Source organism: Rhamphochromis longiceps, linkage group LG13 (assembly GCF_057381845.1).
Source record: "Rhamphochromis longiceps isolate RC_006_pf linkage group LG13, R_longiceps_female_GT1.1, whole genome shotgun sequence".
Lineage (NCBI taxonomy): Eukaryota > Metazoa > Chordata > Actinopteri > Cichliformes > Cichlidae > Rhamphochromis > Rhamphochromis longiceps.
The window spans coordinates 39,026,960-39,054,459 of NC_140569.1; the positions used below are offsets into that span (position 1 = coordinate 39,026,960).

A 27,500-nucleotide genomic window follows, 5' to 3' on the forward strand; every position below is an offset into this window, starting at 1 on the left:
AGTTAGTGTGTAGTCAGCGTGTAGTTATTGTGTAGTCAGCGTGTAGTCAGCGTGTAGTCAGCGTGTAGTCAGCGTGTAGTCAGCGTGTAGTCAGCGTGTAGTTATTGTGTAGTCAGCGTGTAGTTAGTGTGTAGTTATTGTGTAGTTAGTGTGTAGTCAGCGTGTAGTTATTGTGTAGTCAGTGTGTAGTCAGTGTGTAGTCAGCGTGTAGTTATTGTGTAGTCAGCGTGTAGTTATTGTGTAGTTATTGTGTAGTCAGCGTGTAGTTATTGTGTAGTCAGCGTGTAGTTATTGTGTAGTCAGCGTGTAGTTATTGTGTAGTCAGCGTGTAGTTATTGTGTAGTCAGCGTGTAGTTATTGTGTAGTCAGCGTGTAGTTAGTGTAGAGTCAGTGTGTAGTCAGTGTGTAGTTATTGTGTAGTCAGCGTGTAGTTATTGTGTAGTTATTGTGTAGTCAGCGTGTAGTCAGCGTGTAGTCAGCGTGTAGTCAGTGTGTAGTCAGTGTGTAGTCAGTGTGTAGTTATTGTGTAGTCAGTGTGTAGTCAGTGTGTAGTCAGTGTGTAGTCAGTGTGTAGTCAGTGTGTAGTTATTGTGTAGTCAGTGTGTAGTCAGTGTGTAGTCATTGTGTAGTCATTGTGTAGTCAGTGTGTAGTCAGTGTGTAGTCAGTGTGTAGTCAGTGTGTAGTGTAGTCAGCGTGTAGTCAGCGTGTAGTCAGCGTGTAGTTAGCGTGTAGTTAGCGTGTAGTCAGCGTGTAGTTAGCGTGTAGTCAGCGTGTAGTTAGCGTGTAGTCAGCGTGTAGTTAGTGTGTAGTCAGCGTGTAGTCAGTGTGTAGTCAGTGTGTAGTCAGTGTGTAGTCAGCGTGTAGTCAGCGTGTAGTCAGCGTGTAGTTAGCGTGTAGTCAGCGTGTAGTTAGCGTGTAGTCAGCGTGTAGTTAGCGTGTAGTCAGCGTGTAGTTAGTGTGTAGTCAGCGTGTAGTTAGCGTGTAGTCAGCGTGTAGTTAGTGTGTAGTTAGTGTGTAGTGTAGTCAGTGTGTAGTCAGCGTGTAGTCAGCGTGTAGTCAGCGTGTAGTCAGTGTGTAGTTAGTGTGTAGTGTAGTCAGTGTGTAGTCAGCGTGTAGTTAGCGTGTAGTTAGTGTGTAGTCAGTGTGTAGTGTAGTCAGTGTGTAGTCAGTGTGTAGTCAGTGTGTAGTCAGTGTGTAGTTAGTGTGTAGTTAGTGTGTAGTGTAGTTAGTGTGTAGTCAGCGTGTAGTCAGTGTGTAGTCAGTGTGTAGTCAGTGTGTAGTGTAGTCAGTGTGTAGTCAGCGTGTAGTTAGCGTGTAGTTAGCGTGTAGTTAGTGTGTAGTCAGTGTGTAGTGTAGTCAGCGTGTAGTCAGCGTGTAGTCAGTGTGTAGTCAGTGTGTAGTGTAGTCAGCGTGTAGTCAGCGTGTAGTCAGCGTGTAGTCAGTGTGTAGTCAGTGTGTAGTGTAGTCAGCGTGTAGTCAGCGTGTAGTCAGTGTGTAGTCAGTGTGTAGTTAGTGTGTAGTGTAGTCAGTGTGTAGTCAGCGTGTAGTCAGTGTGTAGTCAGTGTGTAGTCAGTGTGTAGTCAGTGTGTAGTTAGTGTGTAGTGTAGTCAGTGTGTAGTCAGCGTGTAGTTAGTGTGTAGTTAGTGTGTAGTTAGTGTGTAGTCAGCGTGTAGTCAGCGTGTAGTTAGTGTGTAGTGTAGTCAGCGTGTAGTCAGCGTGTAGTCAGCGTGTAGTTAGTGTGTAGTGTAGTCAGTGTGTAGTCAGCGTGTAGTCAGCGTGTAGTTAGTGTGTAGTCAGCGTGTAGTTAGTGTGTAGTTAGTGTGTAGTCAGCGTGTAGTCAGCGTGTAGTTAGTGTGTAGTTAGTGTGTAGTGTAGTCAGTGTGTAGTCAGTGTGTAGTGTAGTCAGTGTGTAGTCAGTGTGTAGTCAGTGTGTAGTTAGTGTGTAGTCAGCGTGTAGTCAGCGTGTAGTCAGCGTGTAGTCAGCGTGTAGTCAGCGTGTAGTTAGTGTGTAGTTAGTGTGTAGTGTAGTCAGTGTGTAGTCAGTGTGTAGTGTAGTCAGTGTGTAGTCAGTGTGTAGTTATTGTGTAGTTATTGTGTAGTTATTGTGTAGTCAGTGTGTAGTCAGCGTGTAGTTATTGTGTAGTTATTGTGTAGTTATTGTGTAGTCAGCGTGTAGTCAGCGTGTAGTCATTGTGTAGTTATTGTGTAGTCAGCGTGTAGTTATTGTGTAGTCAGCGTGTAGTTATTGTGTAGTCAGCGTGTAGTCAGTGTGTAGTTATTGTGTAGTCAGTGTGTAGTTATTGTGTAGTCAGCGTGTAGTTATTGTGTAGTCAGCGTGTAGTCAGCGTGTAGTCAGCGTGTAGTCAGCGTGTAGTCAGTGTGTAGTCAGTGTGTAGTCAGTGTGTAGTTAGTGTGTAGTCAGTGTGTAGTCAGTGTGTAGTCAGTGTGTAGTCAGTGTGTAGTTATTGTGTAGTCAGTGTGTAGTCAGTGTGTAGTTAGTGTGTAGTTAGTGTGTAGTCAGTGTGTAGTCAGTGTGTAGTCAGTGTGTAGTTATTGTGTAGTCAGTGTGTAGTTATTGTGTAGTCAGTGTGTAGTCAGTGTGTAGTTATTGTGTAGTCAGTGTGTAGTCAGTGTGTAGTCAGTGTGTAGTGAGTGTGTAGTGAGTGTGTAGTCAGTGTGTAGTTATTGTGTAGTCAGTGTGTAGTCAGTGTGTAGTTAGTGTGTAGTTAGTGTGTAGTCAGTGTGTAGTCAGTGTGTAGTTATTGTGTAGTCAGTGTGTAGTCAGTGTGTAGTCAGTGTGTAGTTAGTGTGTAGTCAGCGTGTAGTGTAGTCAGCGTGTAGTCAGTGTGTAGTCAGCGTGTAGTCAGCGTGTAGTCAGCGTGTAGTGTAGTCAGTGTGTAGTCAGTGTGTAGTCAGCGTGTAGTCAGCGTGTAGTTAGTGTGTAGTCAGCGTGTAGTTAGTGTGTAGTTAGTGTGTAGTGTAGTCAGTGTGTAGTCAGCGTGTAGTCAGCGTGTAGTCAGTGTGTAGTTAGTGTGTAGTTAGTGTGTAGTGTAGTCAGTGTGTAGTCAGCGTGTAGTTAGTGTGTAGTTAGTGTGTAGTCAGTGTGTAGTGTAGTCAGTGTGTAGTCAGTGTGTAGTTAGTGTGTAGTCAGTGTGTAGTCAGTGTGTAGTTAGTGTGTAGTGTAGTCAGCGTGTAGTCAGCGTGTAGTCAGTGTGTAGTCAGTGTGTAGTTAGTGTGTAGTGTAGTCAGTGTGTAGTCAGCGTGTAGTCAGTGTGTAGTCAGTGTGTAGTCAGTGTGTAGTGTAGTCAGTGTGTAGTCAGCGTGTAGTCAGCGTGTAGTTAGTGTGTAGTTAGTGTGTAGTCAGTGTGTAGTCAGCGTGTAGTCAGCGTGTAGTCAGCGTGTAGTTAGTGTGTAGTGTAGTCAGTGTGTAGTCAGTGTGTAGTCAGTGTGTAGTCAGCGTGTAGTCAGCGTGTAGTCAGTGTGTAGTCAGCGTGTAGTTAGTGTGTAGTGTAGTCAGTGTGTAGTCAGCGTGTAGTCAGCGTGTAGTTAGTGTGTAGTCAGTGTGTAGTCAGCGTGTAGTTAGTGTGTAGTTAGTGTGTAGTCAGCGTGTAGTCAGCGTGTAGTTAGTGTGTAGTTAGTGTGTAGTGTAGTCAGTGTGTAGTCAGCGTGTAGTCAGCGTGTAGTTAGTGTGTAGTCAGCGTGTAGTTAGTGTGTAGTCAGTGTGTAGTCAGCGTGTAGTTAGTGTGTAGTTAGTGTGTAGTCAGTGTGTAGTCAGCGTGTAGTTAGTGTGTAGTTAGTGTGTAGTCAGCGTGTAGTTAGCGTGTAGTTAGTGTGTAGTTAGTGTGTAGTGTAGTCAATAGTGTTGTTGTGTGTCAGAACAATGAGGCGCCTGCTGAGTGTTACAGGTGTTACAGCAGTGACACATCTGCTGCTGTCAGGCCTGCAGGTATCAGGCTGTTGTTCTCCTTCATCTCATAGTGGACAGGAATTATTTTTTGGAGTGGCACAAATAATTTGTGTGGCATCAGATTTGATGCAGAACAGTTCTGTAAATAGTGTTTGTTTAAAAACGTCTTGGCTGCATTTAAAAGAATAGCTACAAAACACTTACTTTTTTGAAGTAACTATATAATTAACTGCCCAACATTGGTCATTATTTACTGTATTTGCAGACAGAGTTACAGACTCTCTCCCAGACCACAGACTCAAAATACAGTCAGAGCTTTTTAAAAATAAAGAAAAGAAAGTTGTGTTTTCAAAATTGGAGTTCAAGTTATTTTCCTTCCAACAGTGTTAACATGCTGCAGGTCAGGAACAAGATTGTTTACATTCTCATTGTAAGTGGGCTGAAGCAGGTAATTAAAAGTAGTCTAACATAAATGCTGTAATTTGATTACTTTAATAAACATGTAACTTGGATGCTGGCGTGACCACAGTGCACACGTCTGCTGTCGCTCACAGTGGTCCAGGGGACGCTCAGGGAGTTTGTGTGTTCGCTCACACACGTGAAACATTAGAGGGAACACTGGTGTGCACTGGTGGAGTTTTTTAAATATTTTCATTGTAATCTATAAGCGTGTTTCAAATGCTGTCTGCAAGTTTAAAAACATTGAATTAATTAAAATTACACAAGAAGTTTTAAGATCTTTTGTCTTCATTTTAGTGTCAGAAGCTTTGATGACCCACTTTGTTGAATATTACTCAGTAAGATTATACTGTCAACTGAAAGATGAAGGGACTGATGGCTACTAAGCCTTTTTCTTCAAACTGAGCCTCATTCATCTGATCACACACATTCAGAGGCACTCTTTTCTATACTTAAGGGGTTTATCTGAAATTCACGGTCACACAGTCAGCTGATTCACCAACTTTCCGATTGGTAGACGACCTGAGCCAACGCTGCCCCAAAGATAAAATAGCAGACCTAAAAGGTTATCCATCCACCTATCCTCTTCCCTCATCCTATCAGGTCACACCTCAGACAGGGCTAAGCTATGGGCAATTTAGATTCACGTGTGTGTTCACGTACGCCCTCTGTAGCAGCAGGCAGTAATCCACCAGGACTGGAACTACATCCTGAGAGAAACACAAAGAGAGGGTGGGGTTGGTAGAGAATTACTTCAAATGTTAAACATTCATGTCAACAAAACAGAGCTGATTAAACAGTAACAATCAGCATCTTAACTCTTTCAGCTACATACACATAGCCCATAGGTAAATCATGTTGGCTGCTTTATGAATACCAGCAAGGACAGAGAGAATGGAAACACTGGAAAACTCTCCGCTCTCTATGTGCAGACCTCTCTGCATTGACACCTGTTATTAATCTCTGTCTCTCTTGCACAGCATCCCGTCTTCCTTCTCTCACCCCAACCAATCACAGCAGATGGCCCCGCCCCTCCCTGAGCCTGGTTCTGCTGGAGATTTCTTCCTGTTAAAAGGGAGTTTTTCTGTGGGCAAAATGCTTGCTGATCGGGGGTCATATGAGTGTTGGGCCTTTCTCTGTATTATTGTAGGGTCTACTTTACAAGCCTTGAGGCCACTGTTGTTGTGATTTGGTGCTGTATAAAAAAACTGAACTGATTTGAATTGGAAATCACTTTTTTTCGAACAACACGGGTAAATTTCTGTATCCTAAAAATGTTGCACAGCCACCGGCCACCAGATGGAGCATCACTGTTGAGAAGCACCATCAATCTGTTAGTCTAGGCCTGATCTTTTTCTTAACACCGTCAGAATGCCATCCTGGATACAAGATTTTATTTCATTCATTTTTGAGCAATGTGCATCATTCATAATGCACCGGCACACTTTTAGTCTTTATTTATTTTTTACACATCTTTGTGGTATCATGCTTTCGTGTTATAGTTTACATCAGTTCTGTTTAGAGTATAATGTTGGTACGATGCGAGGTGCTGCACATTTAGCAAGCGTGGGATTAATGGATTTGTCTTTGTCCATTAAACTCTTCTGGAACTGAAGCTGATATCTGAGTGTTTCTTAGTCTGTCTCATTTTTCTTTGAGTCAACTAAGTTCGTTGGAACGTCCCTAGCTCTAATTATAATGCTCTGCAACCAGGGAATCTTTTTTTTTCTACAAAACACAGAACTTGAGGCCAATATGCTTGATGAACTCAGATCCTGAATAATAAGATAAGAAGACTCGTCAGTTTAATACAAAGTGGACTGATCGGTTGGACGCCAGTACCATGCTACTGTACTAACTTCGTGGCTACACACTTGTGTTCTCTACGGCAGTTTAGTTTACCTGGAAATGTTGCTCCATCACTTGGATTTTGCCTTGTTCTGGACACTTTTTCAAAGCATGCTCAGCAAACTGGAAAAGGATCTCGATCATCTGTGGACACGGTGAGTTTAGAAAGCTGAAATGTCAAAGTAAAAGTAGATTTGATGCAACAGAAAACGTTTATCTTTTCTCACCTTGTCACTGACCACTGCCTTCCTCTTCAGAGAATCTCCATACAGGCCTTAAAAACACACAGTTCACAAATGATCTGTCATAAGTAGTATATATAAGTATAGTATGTATAATATAGTATATATAACAGTATCAGTATAATGTTATGAGTATGGTAACATTTAGCTACAAGCATGCAGTGATACTGTTTGTCATAAACTGGAAACGACCCCACTGTTGGTGCTGGTGTTGGTCAGGAATTATTCTTTGCAGGCAGCTTATTAGGGTCATGCTCAAGAGAGTCAACAGATTTGACCAAAGTGCCAAAAGCGTGCATTAAAACTTCATAGCCCCAAGACAAATGGCAGTGAAATCCAGGATACACATATCATAACTGATGGCTGGTCACACTGGATATGACCAAAGTCTGGATTATCACACGATCCTACTGGCATCCAAGCAGAATGGGCACCAGCTGTGCACATTTCTGGAATGCCAATTAGTTAATCACATATCGTACACGAGAAGCTGGAGAAACACCAAGGACTCAGAGAAGAGGTGGAGAAGATGTGGAGGGTGAAGGTGACGGTGGTCCTAGTGGGCATCGGAGCGCTCGGTATAGATATCGCAGGCAAGTGTAATGTGTGGCTGTGATATCGATGACAGAGGAGTGAAATGAATTATACCCACCAACCACAGCCTTAGCAGCTCCCTCGTGAAAGGACCAGGCCAAAGAGAGGGCTTCAACAAAATGTTCCTGCTTCATCAAGCAGTCAATGCGCTGGACATATAAGCAGAGACAGGGAAGGGCAAAGGTCAAGGTCAGGCCTACGCAATTCTAATTAAACAGTGATTGTTGCTGCTAATGGACAGATACTCAAACTGTCACACCCACCTCTCTCCAGTTCCGCAGAGTCATAATGTGAGCTGACTGAGGGGTGAGACAACATAACATTAGACAGTCAAATGGGACACGCTCAGTGTGTGCTCTTCTCTGAAATATGAAACTCTTCTGATTATTAAACCTCAAAACCCCGAAAATATACAATGTATACATAACTGATAGGTCCTAGTCATAGTCCACCGAGGACAATGACTGTCTTTTTCTGTTATGACTCAAACTTTATTAGATTTTAATATTAAAACAACAACAAAGAAACAAAGAAACAAAAAAACAAACAAGCCAGAAGACAGAGTGGACAAATTGAGAATCGATGCATATTTCCACCCAAAGAAAAAGATCCAAAACAACATAAATACACAATGATGCCAATGTTTCACACAGACCCAATTACAGCTTTCCTATTTAGTCCGACCTTAACTAATGAAAAGTAGTTAGCCCATTTGTCGTTATAGTCGTCCAGTCTATTCAGCAGTCTATAATCTTTCGTAAGCTGCCACTTGTCCCAAAGAGTCGATGAGGCCTCCACTCTTTCACCAACAGCTTCCTCTCCAGCATAATCGCCGTTTGTACCCAGCAAGAGGAGTGGGTAAGTGACTCAAAGCTGAAGGGTCTCCTAATACGTAAAGACTGTTCATGAATGGGACCTTGACCTACAACCTTCTCTACTACGGTGTGAATATGAATCCAATGATCTTGGACTTTGACGCACCCCCAAAGCAAATGTAAAAGAGTGCCACTTCCCTGCTGGCGCTTCCAGCATGCATCATCAGTCGCTCGACCCACCCTGTGCAACCGTGAGGGTGTCCAGTATAATCTATTTAAAATCTGAAATGGGAACAATCTTGAGTTCACGTGACATTTTTTTCAGATTCCTGAGGATGCCATTCCTCCACTGTAAAGCCGTTAAGTCCATTTCCCACGTTCTTTTGAGGGACAGTGTGTTAGGATCAGAAGCTAATAAAAGCGTTTTGTTCGCCTTGTAATCGGAAGGTTGCCGGTTCGAGCCCCGGCTCGGACCGTCTCGGTCGTTGTGTCCTGACACACTTCACCTGCCGCCTACTGGTGTTGGCCAGAGGGGCCGATGGCGCGATATGGCAGCCTCGCTTCTGTCAGTGCGCCCCAGGACAGCTGTGGCTACAACTGTAGCTGCCTCCACCAGTGTGTGAATGTGTGTGTGAATGGGTGGATGACTGGGTGTGTAAAGCGCTTTGGGGTCCCTAGTGGGGACTAGTAAAAGCGCTTTACAAATACAGGCCATTTACCATTTAAAGGGAACTTTGCGGATAAACCAAATGTATTGGTCATCAAATGGCTTCGTTGCAGGTCTTTCCAAAATCCCTGCCTAGGTAAATCAAATTCTTCTGCAAGTTTTCCAAATGATTTAAATATACTGTTTTCATATAGATCCCCCAGCACTGTTACACCTCTCTGGAACCAGAGCTTCCAAAAGAAGGGTAATTATGGGATCTGGTGGTGGGATTACACCCAATACCAGCAGACTGGTTGAGATATGGGTCAAAGTTGAATAATTTGGACATTCTTTTCCATACTTCTTTCAAATGAGAAAATACCGGCTGTGATTGGACGTGGGGGGGGCAGATTAGTTGATAAGCTATATAATGGTGTAAATGGCGAGCAAGCAGTGCTTTCAATGGAAAACCAAGGAGGCGCTTTCTCAGGGGGTAAGAAGCAATGTGCCAGATGCCGAAGAGAAAAAGCATAAAATATAAAAGTAGATTAGGCATCCCTAACCCTCCTCTGTCCACTGGTTTCTGCCGTTTTCTCAGATTCAATTAAGCTTTTTATTACTCCATGTAAATGCTTTACAGAGCTGGTCAAACTGTTTGGTGTATTTCAAAGGAACATGAATTGGCAGAGCCTGCAACAAATAGTTGAACTTAGGTGTACATACCATTTTGATTACGTTTACCTTCCCCAAAAATACATCTGAGACCAGCGATCAAGATTCTCATATCGCTGAGTAAAGGTTCAAAATTTATCTTTATCAGGTCTGACAGATGAGGCGGGAAGACTGTCTTAATGCTGCATTTCCTCAACACTGAAGCCAATTCACAGAAGAGGCACCTTCAGGGTTTGAACACTGTTTGAATGGAAGAATGAGCCAAAGTCACACCTGAGCAATCAGCAGAGTCCAGCCTGCACACTTCTATCAGTATTCACATCCTCATTAACAGCAGCAGTCCGGTTACAACCACAAACGCCTTTTTATAACATCTGTCACAGATGTTTTTGTTTTCGGAGCGGGCAGCGCATCTAAGAAGGAACCAGATTGACTTGGTCGTTCAGTCTTTGTTAACTTTGTTTTTGAGAAACACTCATGAACTGTTCAAGTACTTGCACATGATGTTCTGTCACCACTGATTCTCATCAGTGTTGAGATGTTGCACGCGTTGGAGACGGGGATGGAGTTATTAACTTTGTGTGACTGTAATAAATAACTGTCATTTGTAACATTACTGTTCTGATCACACAACACAGAGATGAACTCGTGGCACACAACATGACCCAGTCAGGAGAGCCAGCGCTCTCTGAACCTGCCATTTCTGTCAGATCTGCCTCCATCTCACCCTACCCATGGCATGCTTCTCTTTCACACTACCGACTGCATGTCCTTCTTCACTATATCCACGAGCCTCATCCGTGATCTCCCTCTTTTCCACCTGCCTTGCAGCTCCGTCTTCAACATGCTCCGTCCAGTAAATCCACCGTCCCTCCTCTGCACATGTCCAAACCATTTCAGCTTCAGCTCCCTGACTTTGTCTCCAAACCACTGAGCCTGAGCTAAAATGCTTCCATTGATAAATAACAAAAGTTTTCATCCATGGTGATGATATAACAGATGTATAGAACAGAAAGGTAAATAGTACAAAACAGTACCTTGGTGCCCAAATACACAATCTGTCCTGCGTAGCTCGAGACTGATTGGTAACAAGCCTTTTCTCCAACTAAAGCCTGAAACACAAACACAGATGTACAGCCAAAAGGTCAGTGGTGAACTCACTGACAATGCTTTCAAACACATTGTTATTATTTTCTCAGGAATTCTGGGACCAGATCCTGAATCACAAGAATTTAGAAGATATGCAGGTGTAATTAATAGAGAAGGTAACCAGGACCTGATTCATGCAACGCTCTAGGTTCAGGTTCAAAATCTGTTTGCATGTTTGCATGAACAGAACTCGATATGTTAAAATCAGGAAGTGTCTTTGTGTTTAAATGAGCAACTATCCAAACGTCCTGTGCTGACCTGTAGAGCTACATTTACTGATAACTGCTGTGCTCATGGTGCCGAGTGAAAGCCACTGAACCTCGTGTCACTCCTGTCCCTGTGCTCCGTGTTCCCTCTGTTCACTGTCAAGTCCGTGTCTCTGTCGTGTGCTTCCTGTTTTATTTTGACGGTGCCGTGTTTTCTCTGCACCTGTCCTGGTCCCACGTCTCCAGTCAATCTCGTCTCTATGTTCCCTCTGTCACCATGTCGTTATGTCGTCGTGTTCGCTCGTGTCTCTGAGTCTGTGCCTACGTGTCGTATCTCCTGTCTTATTTTGATAGTCTCTGTCCTACATCAGTGTTGTGCCTTCCTTCGTCTCATCATGTCCGAGTTGTCTGAGCTGCGTTTCTTCCTGTTTCCCATCCTCTCGTGATCCTACTTGTATTTCGGTCCTCAGAGGCTCTTCGTGCTGCGTTTTCTCCCTTCGTCTTCCTGAGAGTGTCCTAGCTCGCTGTCCTGGTTTGTGTTGCTCCAGTTTCCTACTCTCAGGTTCCAGTTCCCAGTTTAGTTTCTAGTTTTGCGTTTGAGGTTTGTTTTGTTTTTTGTAAATGTTTATTTCTAATGTGGAGTTTTTCCCAGCAATAAAGCTGCACCTTAACTTTAACTTCCTGTTTCTGAGTCCTGCGTTCGGGTCCTTCATCCTGCCTGCCACACAGCAGTTGCCATGACAACATGTCGTCATTATCAATAAAATAAAAGACAGTTAAATATTGCAGAAACTTGTTATAAATCTGGTTACCTGGATACCAAATGAATGATAAGGTCGGTTAATTTCTGGTTCCACATCTGAATCTTGAAAATGCGGTAACTTATTCTCTGGACAAAGTGACTTGTTTTGTGGTTTCTTCAAAGGCTGAATTTTGTTTTTGTTGGGTTTTTGCTGCATTATTACTAACAGAGAACTGTAGCAGGGTTTTGACTAACATTTTCATGAGTTTTGAATCTCAGATTCCCAAAAAACACGAACTATCAACATCTCAAATGAAAGCCTCAAACGCTGACCATGCCTTACAAACGAAACCCTCACCAGAGCCTGGGAGACGTTTCCTCCAGTTGCCAATGATTTGAAATGTCGGCTGTTATAGACCAGCTGCACCTGCTCCAAGTCCAGAGTCTCCAAAACCTCTTGGCTAGGCCGGTCCACCACGTGCAGCTTTTCGTGGCTGTCCACCAGGACCAGCGTACGGCTGTTAATCCACTGCAGAGACACAGAGGTACAGCAGGAAACAGACAGAGGGTCATATAAATGCCCATGACTCTGACGGGTGCAACGACTGTACAGCATTAAAAATGAGATGCACAAGTTAAAATGTATTTGGCATTTTTCTTAACCTACACAAGAAGTTTACACACAGGTTCAAATAGATTCAAACGCCATCGTAACGTCACTTCGATAAATGTCCCACCGCACCTGCACCTCAACCACACTACTCTGGCAGCCATCAGCACGTTTCTGGAACAATCCTGGCTGCATATTTGAGAGCTCATTTGAATTGGCTACAGATCCAGCTTTCCCTCAATCATATTAAAATAATCCATAATCAGACAATACACATGTTTAACTATAAACAAGTCTGCACTCATATTCTAACTCACTAGCCCAAACAACAAAGTACATTTTTACATTAGCTAAACACGCTGTGATTAATCTTAAACTTAAACAGTTTTTTATGCAGGCAGCAGAAACATGAGAAGGAAGAAGAGGAAGGATCGTGGATGCACAGGGCCTGCACAGTACGTACCACTGACACCCAGAATCCCACCAGCCACAGACCGACCAACCAAACGTAGCAGTTTGTGGACGACAGTCGTGATACCGAGTGATAGCAACATCAGGAAAAAGGAACAGGACAAGCTCAAGAAGCTCCGAGGGCTGAGAGAGGAGCTCTGGAAGACGTGGAGGTGAATGCAGCAGTGGTCCCAGTGGTAATTGGGCCACTTGGGCCAGTGACCTGCAAACTGGGCAGGTGGCTCCAGCAGATTCCAGGAACAACATCTGAGATCTCTTTGCAGAAAAGCGCAGTCGTAGGAACAGCAAAGATCCTGCAGAGGATCCTCAGGCTCCCAGGACTCTGGCACTGAGCCCCGCCCCGCTGGTGTTTGTCCTGTTTCACTACTGAAGACTTTTTGATGACAGGGACTGAAGTTTCTCCAACAGTGATGTCAGCTCAGCGTTTTATATTATCTGCACCAGAAAGTCTTTGTCCCAGGAAAACAGCAGAATGGAACTTTCTAATAAACCAGAGGTTCACTCCAGGAAACGCTGTCATCAGGAGTGATCGTATTTTACAAGAATAAACCATCCTGAAAGGTTTAAACTCCTAAATACATCCAGCACTCCTCTGCTGACCTGTGCATGAGTGAGTATGTGCCACTGTTGAGCATCTTCTCGGGGTACTTACACTTAGGCTGATGATGTCACAGCTGAGCTGGAATTGTCTCTGTTTGATGACGTGGATCGTCCCCGATTCCTCTTTCTTTACCTGAACAAACAGTGGTGGAGGAGAGAAACATGATCCCGGGATAACTGCTCTTTGACGGAAGTGTTTGCGCGCTTCAGAAATCAGACGTCTGGGAAACATTCAGTCCAACATTATTTAGTGTCAGCTTGTATCCTCGTAGCTTTAACATAGTAATGATTTACATCTACTGAAAGCTTTGATATATCACAGTTCAGCACTTACCAAGAGGAAGTGGACGGTATCTCCTTTGCAAAAAGCCAGGACTGGATTGACCATCTTCTGGACAGCAACAAACTGCCAGGCCAGCTGAGGAACGCTGGACGGATCCGACTAACAAAGGAGAACATAACACGACATCGGAAACGAATCTCACGGAGCGCCTCTGAGGGTGTGCCACGTTCCCATCACCACGTTGTTGGGGAGAAAACTCTGCCCTGTCCCGGTTAACTGTGACGTGATACTAAATAAAACGTAGACACGTTTTTGAAATAAGATCCAACCTTTAACTTCTTTAACTAAGAAGGAACAAAAAGGAGAGGAGCATGTAGAAGCACATCCACTGTACTGGGAAAGACACATATTTTGAACAGGGACCAGTGGCTGGTAACACCACCAGATAGAAATCCAACTTTCTAGTTGCAAAGCAAAAAAATGCTAAAAACAGCAGCTGAGTCACTTCGGACATGTTGGCAAGTTAAGAAATGAATGATGATGCTGAGTGTGAAACTGAGCCGTTCAAAGCATCAAAGCTGTTGATTTTAACGTCTCCTACGTGCTGACTGTCAGAGAGACACACGCTCGAGCAGAAGGCGATTCGAGCTGGAACGAGTCTTTCAGGACCTCTGGGCAGTTCTCTTTGTGCCTGCCTGGTAAACAAGGACTCGATAGCTCTGCTCTGCCTCTTGATTACAGTTCATGGTAAATGAATACAGCACAACAAAGTAGTGCCATCACATCTGACACGATGCCTCATCACGTCAGTGGATCTGACTCATACATGCAAACCGCACTTCATACCTTATTGTAAGGAAATGTCATCCAGACTTTCAGGGAGGGCTTTAATCCAATGACTAGAATCTGGGGTGAAAAGACAAAACCATCAGAACCTGATGCTGCACGAATGAGAACACGATTATGACCTGCGGACGACCTTTGGCATCTGCACACCTTAGTGAGAGATGCCATAGCGAGCAGAGAGTAGTGCGTGATGGGATGGTCTCTGAAGTCCGGAGGAGAACGCAAAGGTTCGATACAGCACACCTCCCCTTTAGAACCACTGAAGAGACATCGAGAGTCACATGACCGCATCCCCATCACCCTCCTGAGAACAAACGAGGGGAAAGCAGGGGAACCAATGAGAAAGATGAACATAAAAAATCACCGAATCAGAGTCGAGTTAAAACGGCAACACTTGTTGCTGGTGGGATTACATGTGTTCATTTAAGAGGTAGAAGACCAAAAAGTTCTTTCAGCACCTCGGTTACAAAAAGCATCCTCCCCTCAGCCTGCTCATAGATGTACGTGTGGTATAAGTGTGAAAATGCGAGGTCACCTCCTTCTTCAGTTATCACAAGATCTTTGAAAAACTTGACCTCTGACCTCGAGGTTAAAGTTACTAACTCATCTGAGATCTTTAGTAGATGCACCTATGCTATCAATTAGAAAATCCTCATTTCCAGCTATGCCAACAATACTCCGTCAGCTTTTCAGTGCTGAGGGGTAAAAACTGCTCAGGAACATAAAACCTGATGGTTGAAAATAACATTTCTGTAACATTTAAAGCCGAGTCGTTCACCTGAAAGCCAGCTCAAAAACAGATCCTCCACTGTCATTGCACACGGCAATAGTTGGGTCATCTGTGAACTGCAATAACAAGAAAGGCAAAAGAAGAACTCAGGACAGAAGTTAGACAGAAATCATCAGGGAGGAAACATTTGACATCTCTGAGCCGCAGGTAGAAAAATACAACCTTTGTTACAAATGTTTCCTTAGTAATAGTAGTGGAGGGGTGACGTTTGGTGACAACAACAAAACAAAGCTGACTTTGCAAGTGTGTGTGTGTGCATGGACCTTCACATGCAGAATGGCTGTCCCAGGAGGGTGGGCATCAGTGATGGTCCTCAGAAGCTTCCCATTGGCTAGATCCCACATTGTAATCTGATCGTGCAGACGGAGAGACGACACGAGGAAGGTGGTCATGAGCTCAAGTGAAAGCTGTGAACACATTCTGCAGTGCATTCCTGTCATATCAGCAACGCTGGTGCTAATTTTATTTTTGCTACGACCTTAATGTGTTTCTGAAATGGAGAATGAAGCAATGATTTAAAAGGCTGGAAATGAAACAAAGATGAACAAATCAATCATTTAATGATCGTTCTGAAAAAACTAGGCTAACACACGAAAATGCATTCGATTAATAGTAGAACGGACCTTATCCTGACAAAACAGTGTGCAAGTTTCACTCACACAGAGGATGACATGTGATCAACCTCACATTATGAGCGCCTGCTACAGTCCTAAATAATCCGTATAGTTAAAATGTGCAAATCTTTGCAAAGTAAAGATTTATTTAGGAAAATGCATTAACAGAAGGTTTAATGAAATGTGTCTGTAGCCCAACACAGGGCCACATAGCGCTGGTATGGCTGGTGGAAGCAGATATTGGTAGGCTGTGTTACTTCACTATTAACTGCTTGACAAGCCACTCAACATTTGCAAAGCAGTAATGTTAGTGACGTCTTTTCTTTGTGTTACAATATTTTTGTATCATATTTCCCCATTTCTGCATCAGTGTATTTTGATTCTGCCAATTATGGTATCCAACCTGCACATTAAAAGACAACAAGTAATAAACAATTACAAATACACATGAACCACACTAACAAATATAACCTGTCCAAAACAGGGATTCTTGTTCCTTTGATCCTTGTATTGGTGTTATTTTAAATTCAAATAAAATGTTAAAAAACGTGGTGTCTAACCCGATACTAGTTCATGCAGTTATTACGTCTAGTTTGGACTACTGTAATCAGGACCCATACAGACCTTATGGGACCGTATCACCCCAGTCCAGCACTTTGCGCTCAGACTGCTGGTTTACTTGTGGTTCCTAGAATATTTAAACAGGAGGTAGAGCCTTCAGTTTCCAGTCTCCTCCCAGTGGGAACAGCTCCCAGTTTGGATTCGGGAGAAGACACCCTCTTTGTTGTGGAGGGAGGGGCATCCATCATAATCAACTATAACTTCACAAACAGTGTGTTTGGATTTCCCAAGGAGGATGTCGAACAGAATGCAGTAATTTGCAAAATATGCCGTAAAACTACTGCTAAAGACAGCAGTGCAGTGAACTGATCCTATTAGCTGAAAATGTTTTAAAGTGTGCACGTCAGTGTCCCCCCACACACTAAAGAAAACGTTAAACCAGCTGTGACACCTGTGACTGTTCTTCAGGCGTTTTCTAGACTTTTCTTTCTGTAATTTGAGGTCATCAATATTTTACAATTTTCATATGTTATAATCACAAAGGAGCACGTTTTTAATTTGAATCGGATTATTTTGTCTTGTGAATTTGCCACGATCAGGACGAAGCGCACGGATTCTAATTATTCATCATCTGTTCACTTATTTTAACATTTTATTGGGATTATAAAGTTCAAAAGATCACCAGCACCGACACACTGTTGGGTTAGTCATCATCACCCACACGCTGGCTGACCAGCCATCTAACCTTTGGTCAGAAAAGCGTCAGGAGGTAATGGTACTTCATTTAGAAAAGTGTGAGTTTTCATCTTTGGCATCATCCTGTCAGCATGGTGAATTTCAGTGTTTCCCCATGAAGCATGAAAATGCTGTAACTCACCATGAAACAGGAAGCTGTTGTTCCTAGATCAGGATTCTTAAGTGAAGGCTTTCACTGTGTTAATGAGTTTGCTACAGACTGTGGTAGCAGCTAGCTCCATATTTACGTCTATCTGCATGTGAACCAGATGTTTGTGAACAAGACATTAGTGTTAATGAGCTGTTAGCTGTTAGCATTAACTCATATGACCTTCCTGGGCAGCGTCCTACTCTACAAATCAGACTTCAGATACACTGACAGTGGGGACACACACACTGTTGCATGTGTATGTGAGTGGAACAATCTGGCGTACAGGAAGGACATCACTCACTTTATCATCTGATGTGAACTCAACCACCTACACATCCACACTAGTGAGAACTCCCATCACAGTGAACATGCACGGTTTTGGCACTGATGTCGTGGACAAGTACAAATTCCTGGATGTTCACCTTCACAATAAACCGGACTGGTCAGAAAACACTCCAGATCTGTACGAGAAAGGACAACGTCAGCTCCTGTCTTCCTTCTCTCACTCCAACCAGTCGCAGCAGATGGCCCCGCCCCCCTGAGCCGGGGGTTTCTTCCTGTTAAAAGGGAGTTTTTCCTTCCCACTGTGGCCAAAGTGCTTGCTCACAGGGGGTCACATGATTGTTGGGTTTTTCTCTGTATGTGTTATTGTAGGGTCTACTGTGAAGCGCCTTGAGGCCACTGTTGTTGTGTATAAATAAAATTGAACTGAAGCTCTGCTGGGCAGGCTGAGGTGTGCGGGACTTTTTCAGTGACGCTCCTGCAGTCTTTTACCTTCTAACACCTTTGTACAGGTGACAACTCCCCTGGTGGGAAGGTCATCCCTTCATCCCAACAGCAGTCACACTGTAAAATACAGATAACTGCTGAAATATATGTACATCATCACTCCCACTGCACTTCATGTGCACATAAAAAATATCGAGTTCTAGTTACTCTTGGAAATCTTTTTTTGCCCAAATTCAATTTTTCTTCCTCACTGTTGTGCTGCTATAGTCCCCACGGTGGGATTCATAAAGTCTATTTATATCTGTCTATGCATCTCTCTATATATGTACTTATCCAGCCATCGTTCAAATTTGGCAGCTTAAGGTAATGTTTTTAAAAACAATAAAAAAGACTCTTAAAGTCTGTCCTAAACCAAAAAGGAGGGCAGCTGTTTTGAATTATTTTGGCAGCAGTTTTGTTGTAGTTAATCAAATTTCTCCCAGAGATTTCATCTGACCACCATGAGCATTGGTGAGTTCAACCTAATGACCCTGGCGATGCTAAATTGCGAAGCATGTGAGTTTGTTTTTTTTAACTGAAGGACACGTCTGTGATGTCAAATTTGGATTATTCACTACAGGACATTAAATTGTTAAAAACATCCTAAACCTTACAACTGATAAAATCATCTGTTTCTATATGAAATGTTCAGTGTTAATATCACATACAGGAACACATCATTAGTGAGTGACCTCATACACCACCCACTGGCCACGGGTAGTAACAACAGTTAGAAATCATCCACCCGACTACAGCAAACACCTCCACAGTGTCAAGTCACGACATGCACTGAGGTGAAAGGGCCCTATGATTTAACTGTTATTATATCATCATTACTATTTGGCAGCTTTAACAAAATAAACTGTAAATTAGTGGCAAATAAAGTCTATTTATCTTGTCCTAGTACCTGTCCTTTGGCAAACCCGCAGAGAAGTCGTGAGCAGTCATGGTTGATGCTCAGGGCAGAGACGGCGCCAAACTCTGCTCCAGTCGTCTTGGTACCCAGACAGAGCCGCAAGGCCTGGTTGGTATCTGGAGAGGAAGAGGCCGTTTAGCTGACAGAGCAGGAGAAAAACAGGCAAAAGACACACTGAAAGTTGTCCCAGTCCTCAGTTTTACGAGTGCAATACCAGAATTAAAAAGCACATAATTTAAACATAAAAACAAAACTGACACTAAATGAAGAGCCATAAAAGTAATCAAAGTACTGTAAATAAAAATAAACAAATGAAACCAAATAACATGCCAAACCAAAATGCACACAAAGAGTGATGTTTCAGGCTGAACACCAGACGAACAACATTCAGGAGGATCTGACAGACGTGGTCATACCTTTTCCTGCTCAGGCATCATAATGTCAGCAACACAGAGAGACACTGATCAGCCCTGCTGCAAGTTAAATACTGAGCAAATTCCAGTTAAACCACATCACAGTTAGAACATCATCCCTGAAGCCTCTGTTCCTGCGTGTGTGTTTGTAAATTCGCTTATTAGCAAGTGTTGTGTGTCTCTGAAATAACAGTGAAGTTTGCCTGGCAGAATGCTGTTACTGAAGTTACACATCTGTCATGTTTAAAAGGGACTTCTGCAACATTTTATAAAGTAGAACCAAAGCAATGATGCTAAGACGAAATAAAGACAGAAATGCATGACTTCATCTCTTTTAGGGAAATCAAACCAGCTTAAAAGCTCAGTGGTGTTTATGTGCGGCAGTGTGCGTAACACACGCTGTAAAGCAGTACCATCCTGAAGTCCCACCTTGTACAAACATTCGATAACCACCTTAAAGGTTCCACCAAAGGCATGGATCCGTCTAACCACTGTTAGATACGGCAGAGAAACAGAGGGGTGGGACGCTCTGAACATGAGATAAGGAGTCAGGTGGTACGTTGTGATTACCTGAGTCAATATAACCTGGTGTGATAACAGCTAATGCACAGTGGGACTCGTTCATACCCGGACTAACAATCCGTTTGCTCAAACTGTTTTTGTATTTTTCAGTGATACAAAGGTAAGTGTTCCACTATGGTTCAAACTTACCTTTACTGATGTGAGCTAATGATGCTGTTTGTGGCTTCATTTCCAGGTAATATCTGGCTTTCAATACCAGATTTTCTGCACCACATTTATTCATTGATTAGTCTTATTTTGCCAACTACTTCATCTGAGTGTCATTTTATAGTCTGGATATTTGGCACAGTCAAAGTTTGAGTCGACCGTCTGACTGGTTAGATCCTTATTTGGAACTTAGGTTGCTAAAATAAAACATGCATACATTAATATAAGCATGCTTTATGTAATACAAATTAAAGGTGCTAAGTAAATGTAAACTAACAATGACAGCTACATATAAAAGATACATTTGAATAATTACTTAATCCATCAACATGTCTACTGGGCCCCAGCCCAGCAAGACTGTCTTATATTATCAAGACTTTCATATTAAACGTCATCAATTCATCTCTCTTAATTCTTGTTCCACCATTGGCCCACTTAGTCAACTGTCATTGTGAATTCAGATGATAACTTGTGATTTCACAGAAAACAGGTCTGCATTTTCTATTTCCAGGCCTCACTCGTGTAATTCTAGCCACTGTCACCACATCATTAAGCAAAACACAGCTCACTACGTTTGACGACTGTCTTCCCTTTAAAAATGGTGATATAAGTGAAAGGCTATGTTCTGATTCACAGCCTCCTCCTGCCATCACATCAACACGATGCCTCATCGCAGCTGTTCTGTTGAGATTAACAACAACTCCGGCTACTACACTCTGGCCAATCCAAGGTGCGGTGTTACTTCTGTACTTTCCATCTGATGCAAGTTTCAAGAATGGGTTTAATGCAACATAAATCATCTTTTGCTGCCAATACAAACAGTCTAAAATGCTCAAATCTACTCAGTATGCACATGGCAATACTGCAGACACTTGTGATGTTCTCAATTTAGTAAGTAAGTAAAATTTATTTAGATAGCGCTTTTCACAGGTAAAAAAAATCAAAGTGCTTTACAACACAGGAAATGGCAATATAAAACAATATGACAGCAAATCAATGATGTCATTATGGTCCAGTTCTCTATGTAATGTTTGAGTTTTAGGGGAATTTGCAAATATTGAGAGAAAGAACCAGAAGGCTGTCGGTCATGAGTTTTACAAACTGGCTGCGATGGTCACTGGTGCAGGGACGACCTCATTGGCTGTTGGTTTCAGCACGCCATGTGAGGAACACAGTCATGCTGTTGAGGATGCAGCAGAGAAGTTGTCGCCTTTATTTAGACATGAATTCTCCAGATGTGCTGCTCCAGAACAAAAAAGACGCTGTTGGTCATTTCTGCCATATCGTTACAGTAAAGATGCAACTGCTAGTTATCCATTAGCATGCAGAAATCCTGTCAGCCCTCATGGTGAACCATGAGACGGTTCTTTGAGTTCATGTGCTGTCGAGCCAAGAAAAAGTAGTCAAGATGATGATGTGACCCAAGCCACGATGTATAAGACGGCTGCAGAATGAAACCCACACACCTAAAGCACAGTGGTGTGGTGGTTAGCGACATTGCCTAACATCGGAAAGGTCCTGGGTTTGAATCCATCAGCTTTCTGGGGCCATTCTGTGTGCAGTCTGCATGGGTTTTCTGGCTTCCTCCCACAGTCCAAAACCGTGCAAATGAAGTTAACTGGTGACTCTAAAGTGGCTGTAGGTGCTAATGGTTCTCTGTCTCTTTATGTTAGCATGAGATAGGTTGGGGACATGTCCTGTTCAGGGTGTACTCTGTCTCTTGTCTTATGAAAGCCTGAATAAGCTCCAGCCCAACCATGATGGATGACCACGTCAATAATTATAGTTGGTTATAATCTTTTTAAACCTTTGGGTTTATCATTGTTGAAAACTTATTTACAAGCACAAATATAATAAAACTGTGGCAAACTTTGCAAAATCCAACACAGCCAGTGCACATCTGAGCAAATGGAAAGAGGAAAAGTGTTTGTTTTGCAAATTCTTACCAAAGTAAAATCCTAAAATGAATGAATCCATTACTTGCATCAGAAGTTCTTCAATGATCTGCATAAGGGTGGATAGAAAATAATGATCCAGCACATTTTTATGGACACTTGTGTAGCTTGCCTGTAGCTTCATGTGGGAGGTGAAAAACAGCAGCTCAATGTGTCACTTTTGAGGTGGATTAAATGCACATTACTCCTGATGATGGTAAACAGCACACTATTGTGCAAAGGTGTCAAACATCCGGCCCGTGAGATCATTTCATTGGTCAGTTATTAACGGCCTGTCGGTATGTGGAAATCAAATCATCAGCCCTACTGAGAATCCATGTGGGCAGGGCTGGGACTATTTTAATGGGCACACCATGCAGGCATTCACATGCAAAGACCATTATGTGACAGCACGTATGCCATAAACATGCAGAACATGTTTACTTTTCTACAAAAACATGCAGAAAAACAGTTAAATATGAAATTTCTTTACACTGACAGAAAGGAGCGTCTCACCCATTACTGATCAAAATGGGCTGTATGTGAGTCTGACACATGTGCTCTAGATAGTCCAAAAACATGAATCCACTGCAGCAAAAACACCATCAATCCTCTACAAGCACAGCAAAGACAGCACACCTACACAATCATTATGGGCAGAATCACTAACGCAAAGCTAGGAAGAAGAAATCCCACAGTGACGTTTAAGCAGAACGTATGCTAACCCCAACCAAGCAGTCCAAGAGTATGTGTGTGTGTAACAAAGCTGATCTCTCATCTTTAGCCCTGCTGCTTCCTGTTTTGCACTTTTATTCAATTTATTAAAATGAAACTCCTCCATACATTCGCCCTATAAGGATAAGGGTTGGAGCACGTATGTGGGTATAAGTTTATTGTTACTTTTGTTGTGTAACTTCAATAATGCGAATGAGAAACCAAAAGCGTCACAGCCCTGTTGGGTTGTTCAGCTCTTACAATACTGTTGTGCATGCAATGTGTCCTATTGACTGCATTATTGTTACATAGTTTAGACAAACAGTGTTTACTTATTGGAAAGTATAACCAGAAGAACTGGTCAAAGTGTTTCTGTTAGACCCATCTAACACACTGTGTCTCCATGCTTAGGACTTTCAGTGAGAGTGGCAAATGCGAGGTCCCTTTGCCACCCATGGTAGGTCCCTGCTCTGAAGCCAGTGCACTGTTCAACAAAGTCACTGGCAGTGCAACTGGAGCAGTTGGAGTCTTCACCTATGACCTTGTCAACCCTGACATGAACGACTATAGCCACATCATGGCTGTCATGTTCTCCGTGCCGTATGATCGAAGCCTCTACTCCAACTGGTTTGCCGTGGGGATCTTTGACAAAGGAACCGACTGTGACTATAATCTTTATGACATCATGTATAATGGGAGTGAAAATAGTTTCGTAAGAGCCAAGGCTGACGGGTCCTGCATTTCTTATGAAGGTGACTACGTTATTGTCAGTGCCTCCATGTCTGATTCAGGTGAAGCAGTCCTGAGGGTGGATGTCAATGACACAGGGATGTACTAACACAACAGACGCAAGATGTTACACAAGTAAAACAATCACTGGCATCCCACTACGTATCTGCAAGGGTCAATCAACTGGTAAAACTGGTCACTTGCTAAAGTGCTGATTTCAGTGTAAACGAGTGCATGCCGTTGTATACTCAAGAGTGCTTTCTCTAGACTGATTCATGAAAGATTTGTATGTATCAAAAACAGGTTTTCTTTGTAACCAGTGTATAACGTAACAATAAATCTAAACCTTTACCTGATTTAAATTTGTCCCTCTTCTGTTCAACATCACCTCCGGATTCTGCAGAAGTATTTCTCTGTTTATTATCTCAGTCTTTAGGTCCATTCTGTCGAACGGTGGGCCTCAAATATACACAAGATCAAATTCCCTTTCAAACCGACACTAGGACCACTAATGGTGATGGAAGGACCTCGAGCTATTCTGAACACTTTCAGTGCTAAAGAGTCAACTTGGAGTCAACTGAAACGCCAGGCTGTTTTGAACATTTAAAAACACCCAAACTGTTCTCCAGGGTGAGAATGTCAAAGGGCGCTGTAGCATCCTGAGATGATTCAGCAGAAATGAACAAAAATGTTTGGTGCGTGCCAGGACGGCAGCAGCACAGAGGACACTGACAAAGTGTTGCCTCCTTCCTGATTCCCTGTGTTTTTGTATGTTCGTTACACTTAACTGTTTCAGATCAAACAAATTTGAATATTAGACAAAGATAACACAAGTAAACACAAAACGCAGATTCTAAATGAAGGTGTTTTTCTTATTAAGGAGAAAAACCCAAACATACCTGTGTGAAGCACTGATTGCCCCTGAACCTAATAACTGATTGGGTCACCTTTAACAGCAACGACTGTAATCGAGCCTTTGTGATGACTGGCAGTGAGTCTTTTACAGCACTTTTTGGCCCACTCATCTCTGCAAACTGTTTTACTACAGCCACATTCGGTGGGTTTTCAAGCATGAACCGCCTTTAAGGTCATGCCGCAGCATCTCAATCGGGTTCAGGTCAGGACTTTGTCTGGGCCAACCCAAAGTCTTCATGTTGGTTTGCTTTACCCACTCAGAGGTGGACTGGCTGCTGTGTATTGGACCTTTGTCCTGCTGCTGAGCCCAAGGGCACAATGAATGAAATACGTAAGAGCGATACAGTGATAAATGAATAGTTATCCTTAAGAACTATTTTCCTTTTTTTCACCGTTTCTCTTATCAATTTTGCACAATTGTGTCTAATTTACTTCATTTGTATTTGTCAGATCTGGTTTTTGCTCACCGGTGCCACACATGTATGTTCTATCTTTTATGTGTTTTCTGTATTTGCTTTCCTTTACATCTTTACCTTTGTGTGTTATTGAGTAAATAAGACTTGTAGACTCAGCACTTCTACTACAAGTATAAATAAAAAAAATTAAAAGAAAAGAAAGGCACAGCACACATAAAACAAACAAAACAAGACGAGAAAGAAAATAAAAATAGCAAATAAAATAAAGAACAAGTCAACGCCAAGTATCATTTTCTAAATTATTCCCTTCATAATGTCTCAGAAGCTCAGCTAAAGGCGACCACGTTTCTGCTGAGAAGGTGGCTGCAGACTCCCATCTTTGCAGGACCTGTACACCTCCAGGACATTGCGGCGTGCAGCTCGGATCTCAGCTGACCCTTCTCACCCTGGACACAGTCTGTTTGACCTGCTCCCCTCAGGCAGGAGGCTCCGGTCCATTCGCACCAGAACCTCTCGCCATAAGAACAGTTTCTTCCCCTCTGCTGTTGGACACATGAACAATAACCGTATGACTGTACCCGCCACTAACACATGACCCTACGCTGTGTCACTGCATCATTCCATGTTTGGCACTGATCACCACCTGCACTCATGTATATATCTTTCAACGTAGCACTCTTAATTCTTATTCTCATGTATATATCTCATGTATATCTCATGCACATATCTTTCTACGTAGCACTTTTAATTCTTATTCTTTTATTTTTTCATGTCTATTTAAGTGCTATTTATGACACTATGTTTGCACTGAAGCACCGCAGCAATTTCCTAATGTTGTAAACCTGCTCAACATTTGGCAATAAACCCCTTTCTGATTCTGATTCTGATTAAGATCTGCTCCCTCTCCTCTGACAATAAGTAAGTGTGTCCAATTCAGCACATGATGATGCCTCCTGCACCCACCTATCACTTTAGCGTACATCTATTTTCTTCCAACACAAAGATATTCACCGCCTGGCCTGCAGGAGGCCAAAGTCGATCCATTTTAGCTGTGTGGAGCTAAAACCACAGTTCTCTGGATATATAACCAGCTCGTGGCAGTTATCTGACTGTGTGGTTGGACCAGTCAGTCCAGTAAGGAATATTAAACAGTGTTAAACCTGTTCTTTTTAAATGGCAAACACCATCACAAGTAAATGGACTGGTTCTTATACAGCACTTTTCATCCATTTACACAAAGTTGATTACACTGGAGAGCAACTCGGGCTTCAATATCTTGTTAGCATACATTAGCATGCTAACTGGAGCAGCCAGGGATCAAATCACCAACTTCCCAATTAGTAGATGATGTCTCTACGTCCTGAGCTACAGCCAATCCTACAGTAGTTGAAAAACGTGCTGAAACCTCTGTACTGTGGCTTTCCAAACACACATATCCTAATGCTAGAGTACAACTAAGGCGGTTAATATGCTGAAACCCGTGGACCTATCATCTGAAATGTACAGGCATGAAAATGGAAGTGCAGAGAGCTTCTAGCAGTCTACAAAACACAATGTAGTTACATTGTCCTGTAACTGTTGTTGCAATGATACTTACTGTGAAATGCACTTCTAATAATTGTGATCATGTTTCCTGATAACAAATGGTTACTTTGTGATGAAATAAATCAAATTCAATCCCATTTTTAGAAGCACAAAGACGGTCTTTATTCAAGCAAGTCAGGAGGTCAGTTGTGATGTACACAGGAAAACATCAGGACTTTGTGCAGCACACATTCTGCTTTTAAAATTTCATACAGTTCATTTCCCATTTGTAATGTGACGCTGAAGCCGTAGCAAATTTGCCTGTATGCTTTATTACTGCATCGCTACATTAATAAACGAATGCAAACGAACTGTAACTGATTAAAGACTGTGGAGCCACATATTCATCTTTACTGTAACAAACATTTTAGATTCCACAGATCTGTTTGACCAGTGTAAAGACACATTCATCGATGCAAAGGCAGCGCGTGCACTTTCATCAAGTCATCAGCATCTTCATGGCTAAATGATCCAACCTGGATTGACACATTCCACATGTACTCAAACTGATGCCAGTTTTTGAGCGACCTCACAGTTGCCCTGCTCCAAGCTGCTTCTTTACACTCGTGAAATGAGCTATCGCCCCCTTAGCGCAGAACAGTCCAACATGGTCCTACATGATGGCCTCTCTGTCTGCCAGTGCCACATAAAACGCTACCGTTAGCTGTGATGTGACAGTCACTGAGTATCCTTCATCTGCGTCTCAACAACACCAACGCTGAACGTAACATGCTGTAGTTGGCTAAACCACTGTTGTGTATCTTCAATACAAACATCTGCAGTCAAACCTAGATTCCTGTCAATCAGTAAGTCAAGTGTTTGGGGTTTGCTTCTATTTATGGGCTTCTTTCTGGTTCATTGGTGATAAAGTGATACAGTTATTCTCAAAGGGAAATATTGTTGACAGTGTAAATGTAAATAGACAGTATTACAGTTCAGACTTACCAAAGACCAAAGCTAGACCATGAGACGTTCCCACAGCAATGACACCCGACACTGTCTGAAGACACGGGGACGTACAGCTCAGAACAGACTAAACATGGAAGCGTTTTCAGATAGACAAGTACAAATGACAAAACACATCAAGGCTCCAAGTGTGACTGCAGCTGACGGCTGTCATTACTTGTCAGGTTCTGCTATGTGCTGATCCACGTCTGTAGTATGTAAAATATTTTTAATTATTGATGCAGGTGTACATATTCAGTCACTACACACTCTTTGTGTTGAGATGAACTACTTAGTAAATACTCACTATAGCTGTTGGAAGTCCAGCGTCCACTTTGTCCTGAGTGAAGACACAAAATGTTTTAGTTAAGAGTAGGGATGGATATCGAAACCCGGTTCTTGTTGAGAACCGGTTCCCACTGTTTCAATTCCTTGGGATTGTTTGCCATTTTTGCAAACGATTCCCTTATCGATTCCAGTCGCCCCGAATGACGT

The 27,500-nt window shown here is 42.6% G+C and overlaps 2 protein-coding genes across 3 annotated transcripts in view; one reads left to right on the top strand and one right to left on the bottom strand.

The window, feature by feature from the left end:
- vps8 (VPS8 subunit of CORVET complex) overlaps nucleotides 1–27,500 on the bottom strand; it is an 83,712-nt gene that overhangs the window by 37,801 nt on the left and 18,411 nt on the right. For both annotated transcript variants that reach the window (XM_085427206.1, XM_085427205.1), the window contains exons 5-20: nucleotides 27,313–27,345; nucleotides 27,006–27,060; nucleotides 18,618–18,742; nucleotides 15,145–15,231; nucleotides 14,870–14,937; nucleotides 14,242–14,395; nucleotides 14,092–14,151; nucleotides 13,297–13,404; nucleotides 13,015–13,095; nucleotides 11,640–11,810; nucleotides 10,222–10,296; nucleotides 7,315–7,350; nucleotides 7,110–7,200; nucleotides 6,443–6,489; nucleotides 6,270–6,359; nucleotides 5,031–5,077 (exon numbers count right to left, since the gene is read on the bottom strand). In XM_085427206.1, the coding sequence (XP_085283332.1) occupies nucleotides 5,031–5,077; nucleotides 6,270–6,359; nucleotides 6,443–6,489; nucleotides 7,110–7,200; nucleotides 7,315–7,350; nucleotides 10,222–10,296; nucleotides 11,640–11,810; nucleotides 13,015–13,095; nucleotides 13,297–13,404; nucleotides 14,092–14,151; nucleotides 14,242–14,395; nucleotides 14,870–14,937; nucleotides 15,145–15,231; nucleotides 18,618–18,742; nucleotides 27,006–27,060; nucleotides 27,313–27,345 (1,328 nt within the window). The remainder of the gene's footprint in view (nucleotides 1–5,030; nucleotides 5,078–6,269; nucleotides 6,360–6,442; nucleotides 6,490–7,109; nucleotides 7,201–7,314; nucleotides 7,351–10,221; nucleotides 10,297–11,639; nucleotides 11,811–13,014; nucleotides 13,096–13,296; nucleotides 13,405–14,091; nucleotides 14,152–14,241; nucleotides 14,396–14,869; nucleotides 14,938–15,144; nucleotides 15,232–18,617; nucleotides 18,743–27,005; nucleotides 27,061–27,312; nucleotides 27,346–27,500) is intronic.
- On the top strand, nucleotides 19,630–23,501 carry LOC146656478 (DELTA-sagatoxin-Srs1a-like). Its single transcript, XM_085427216.1, has 3 exons — nucleotides 19,630–19,721; nucleotides 20,405–20,498; nucleotides 22,828–23,501. The coding sequence occupies exons 2-3, from the start codon at nucleotides 20,431–20,433 to the stop codon at nucleotides 23,252–23,254; spliced, it is 495 nt and encodes a 164-aa protein (XP_085283342.1). The 5' UTR covers nucleotides 19,630–19,721; nucleotides 20,405–20,430; the 3' UTR covers nucleotides 23,255–23,501.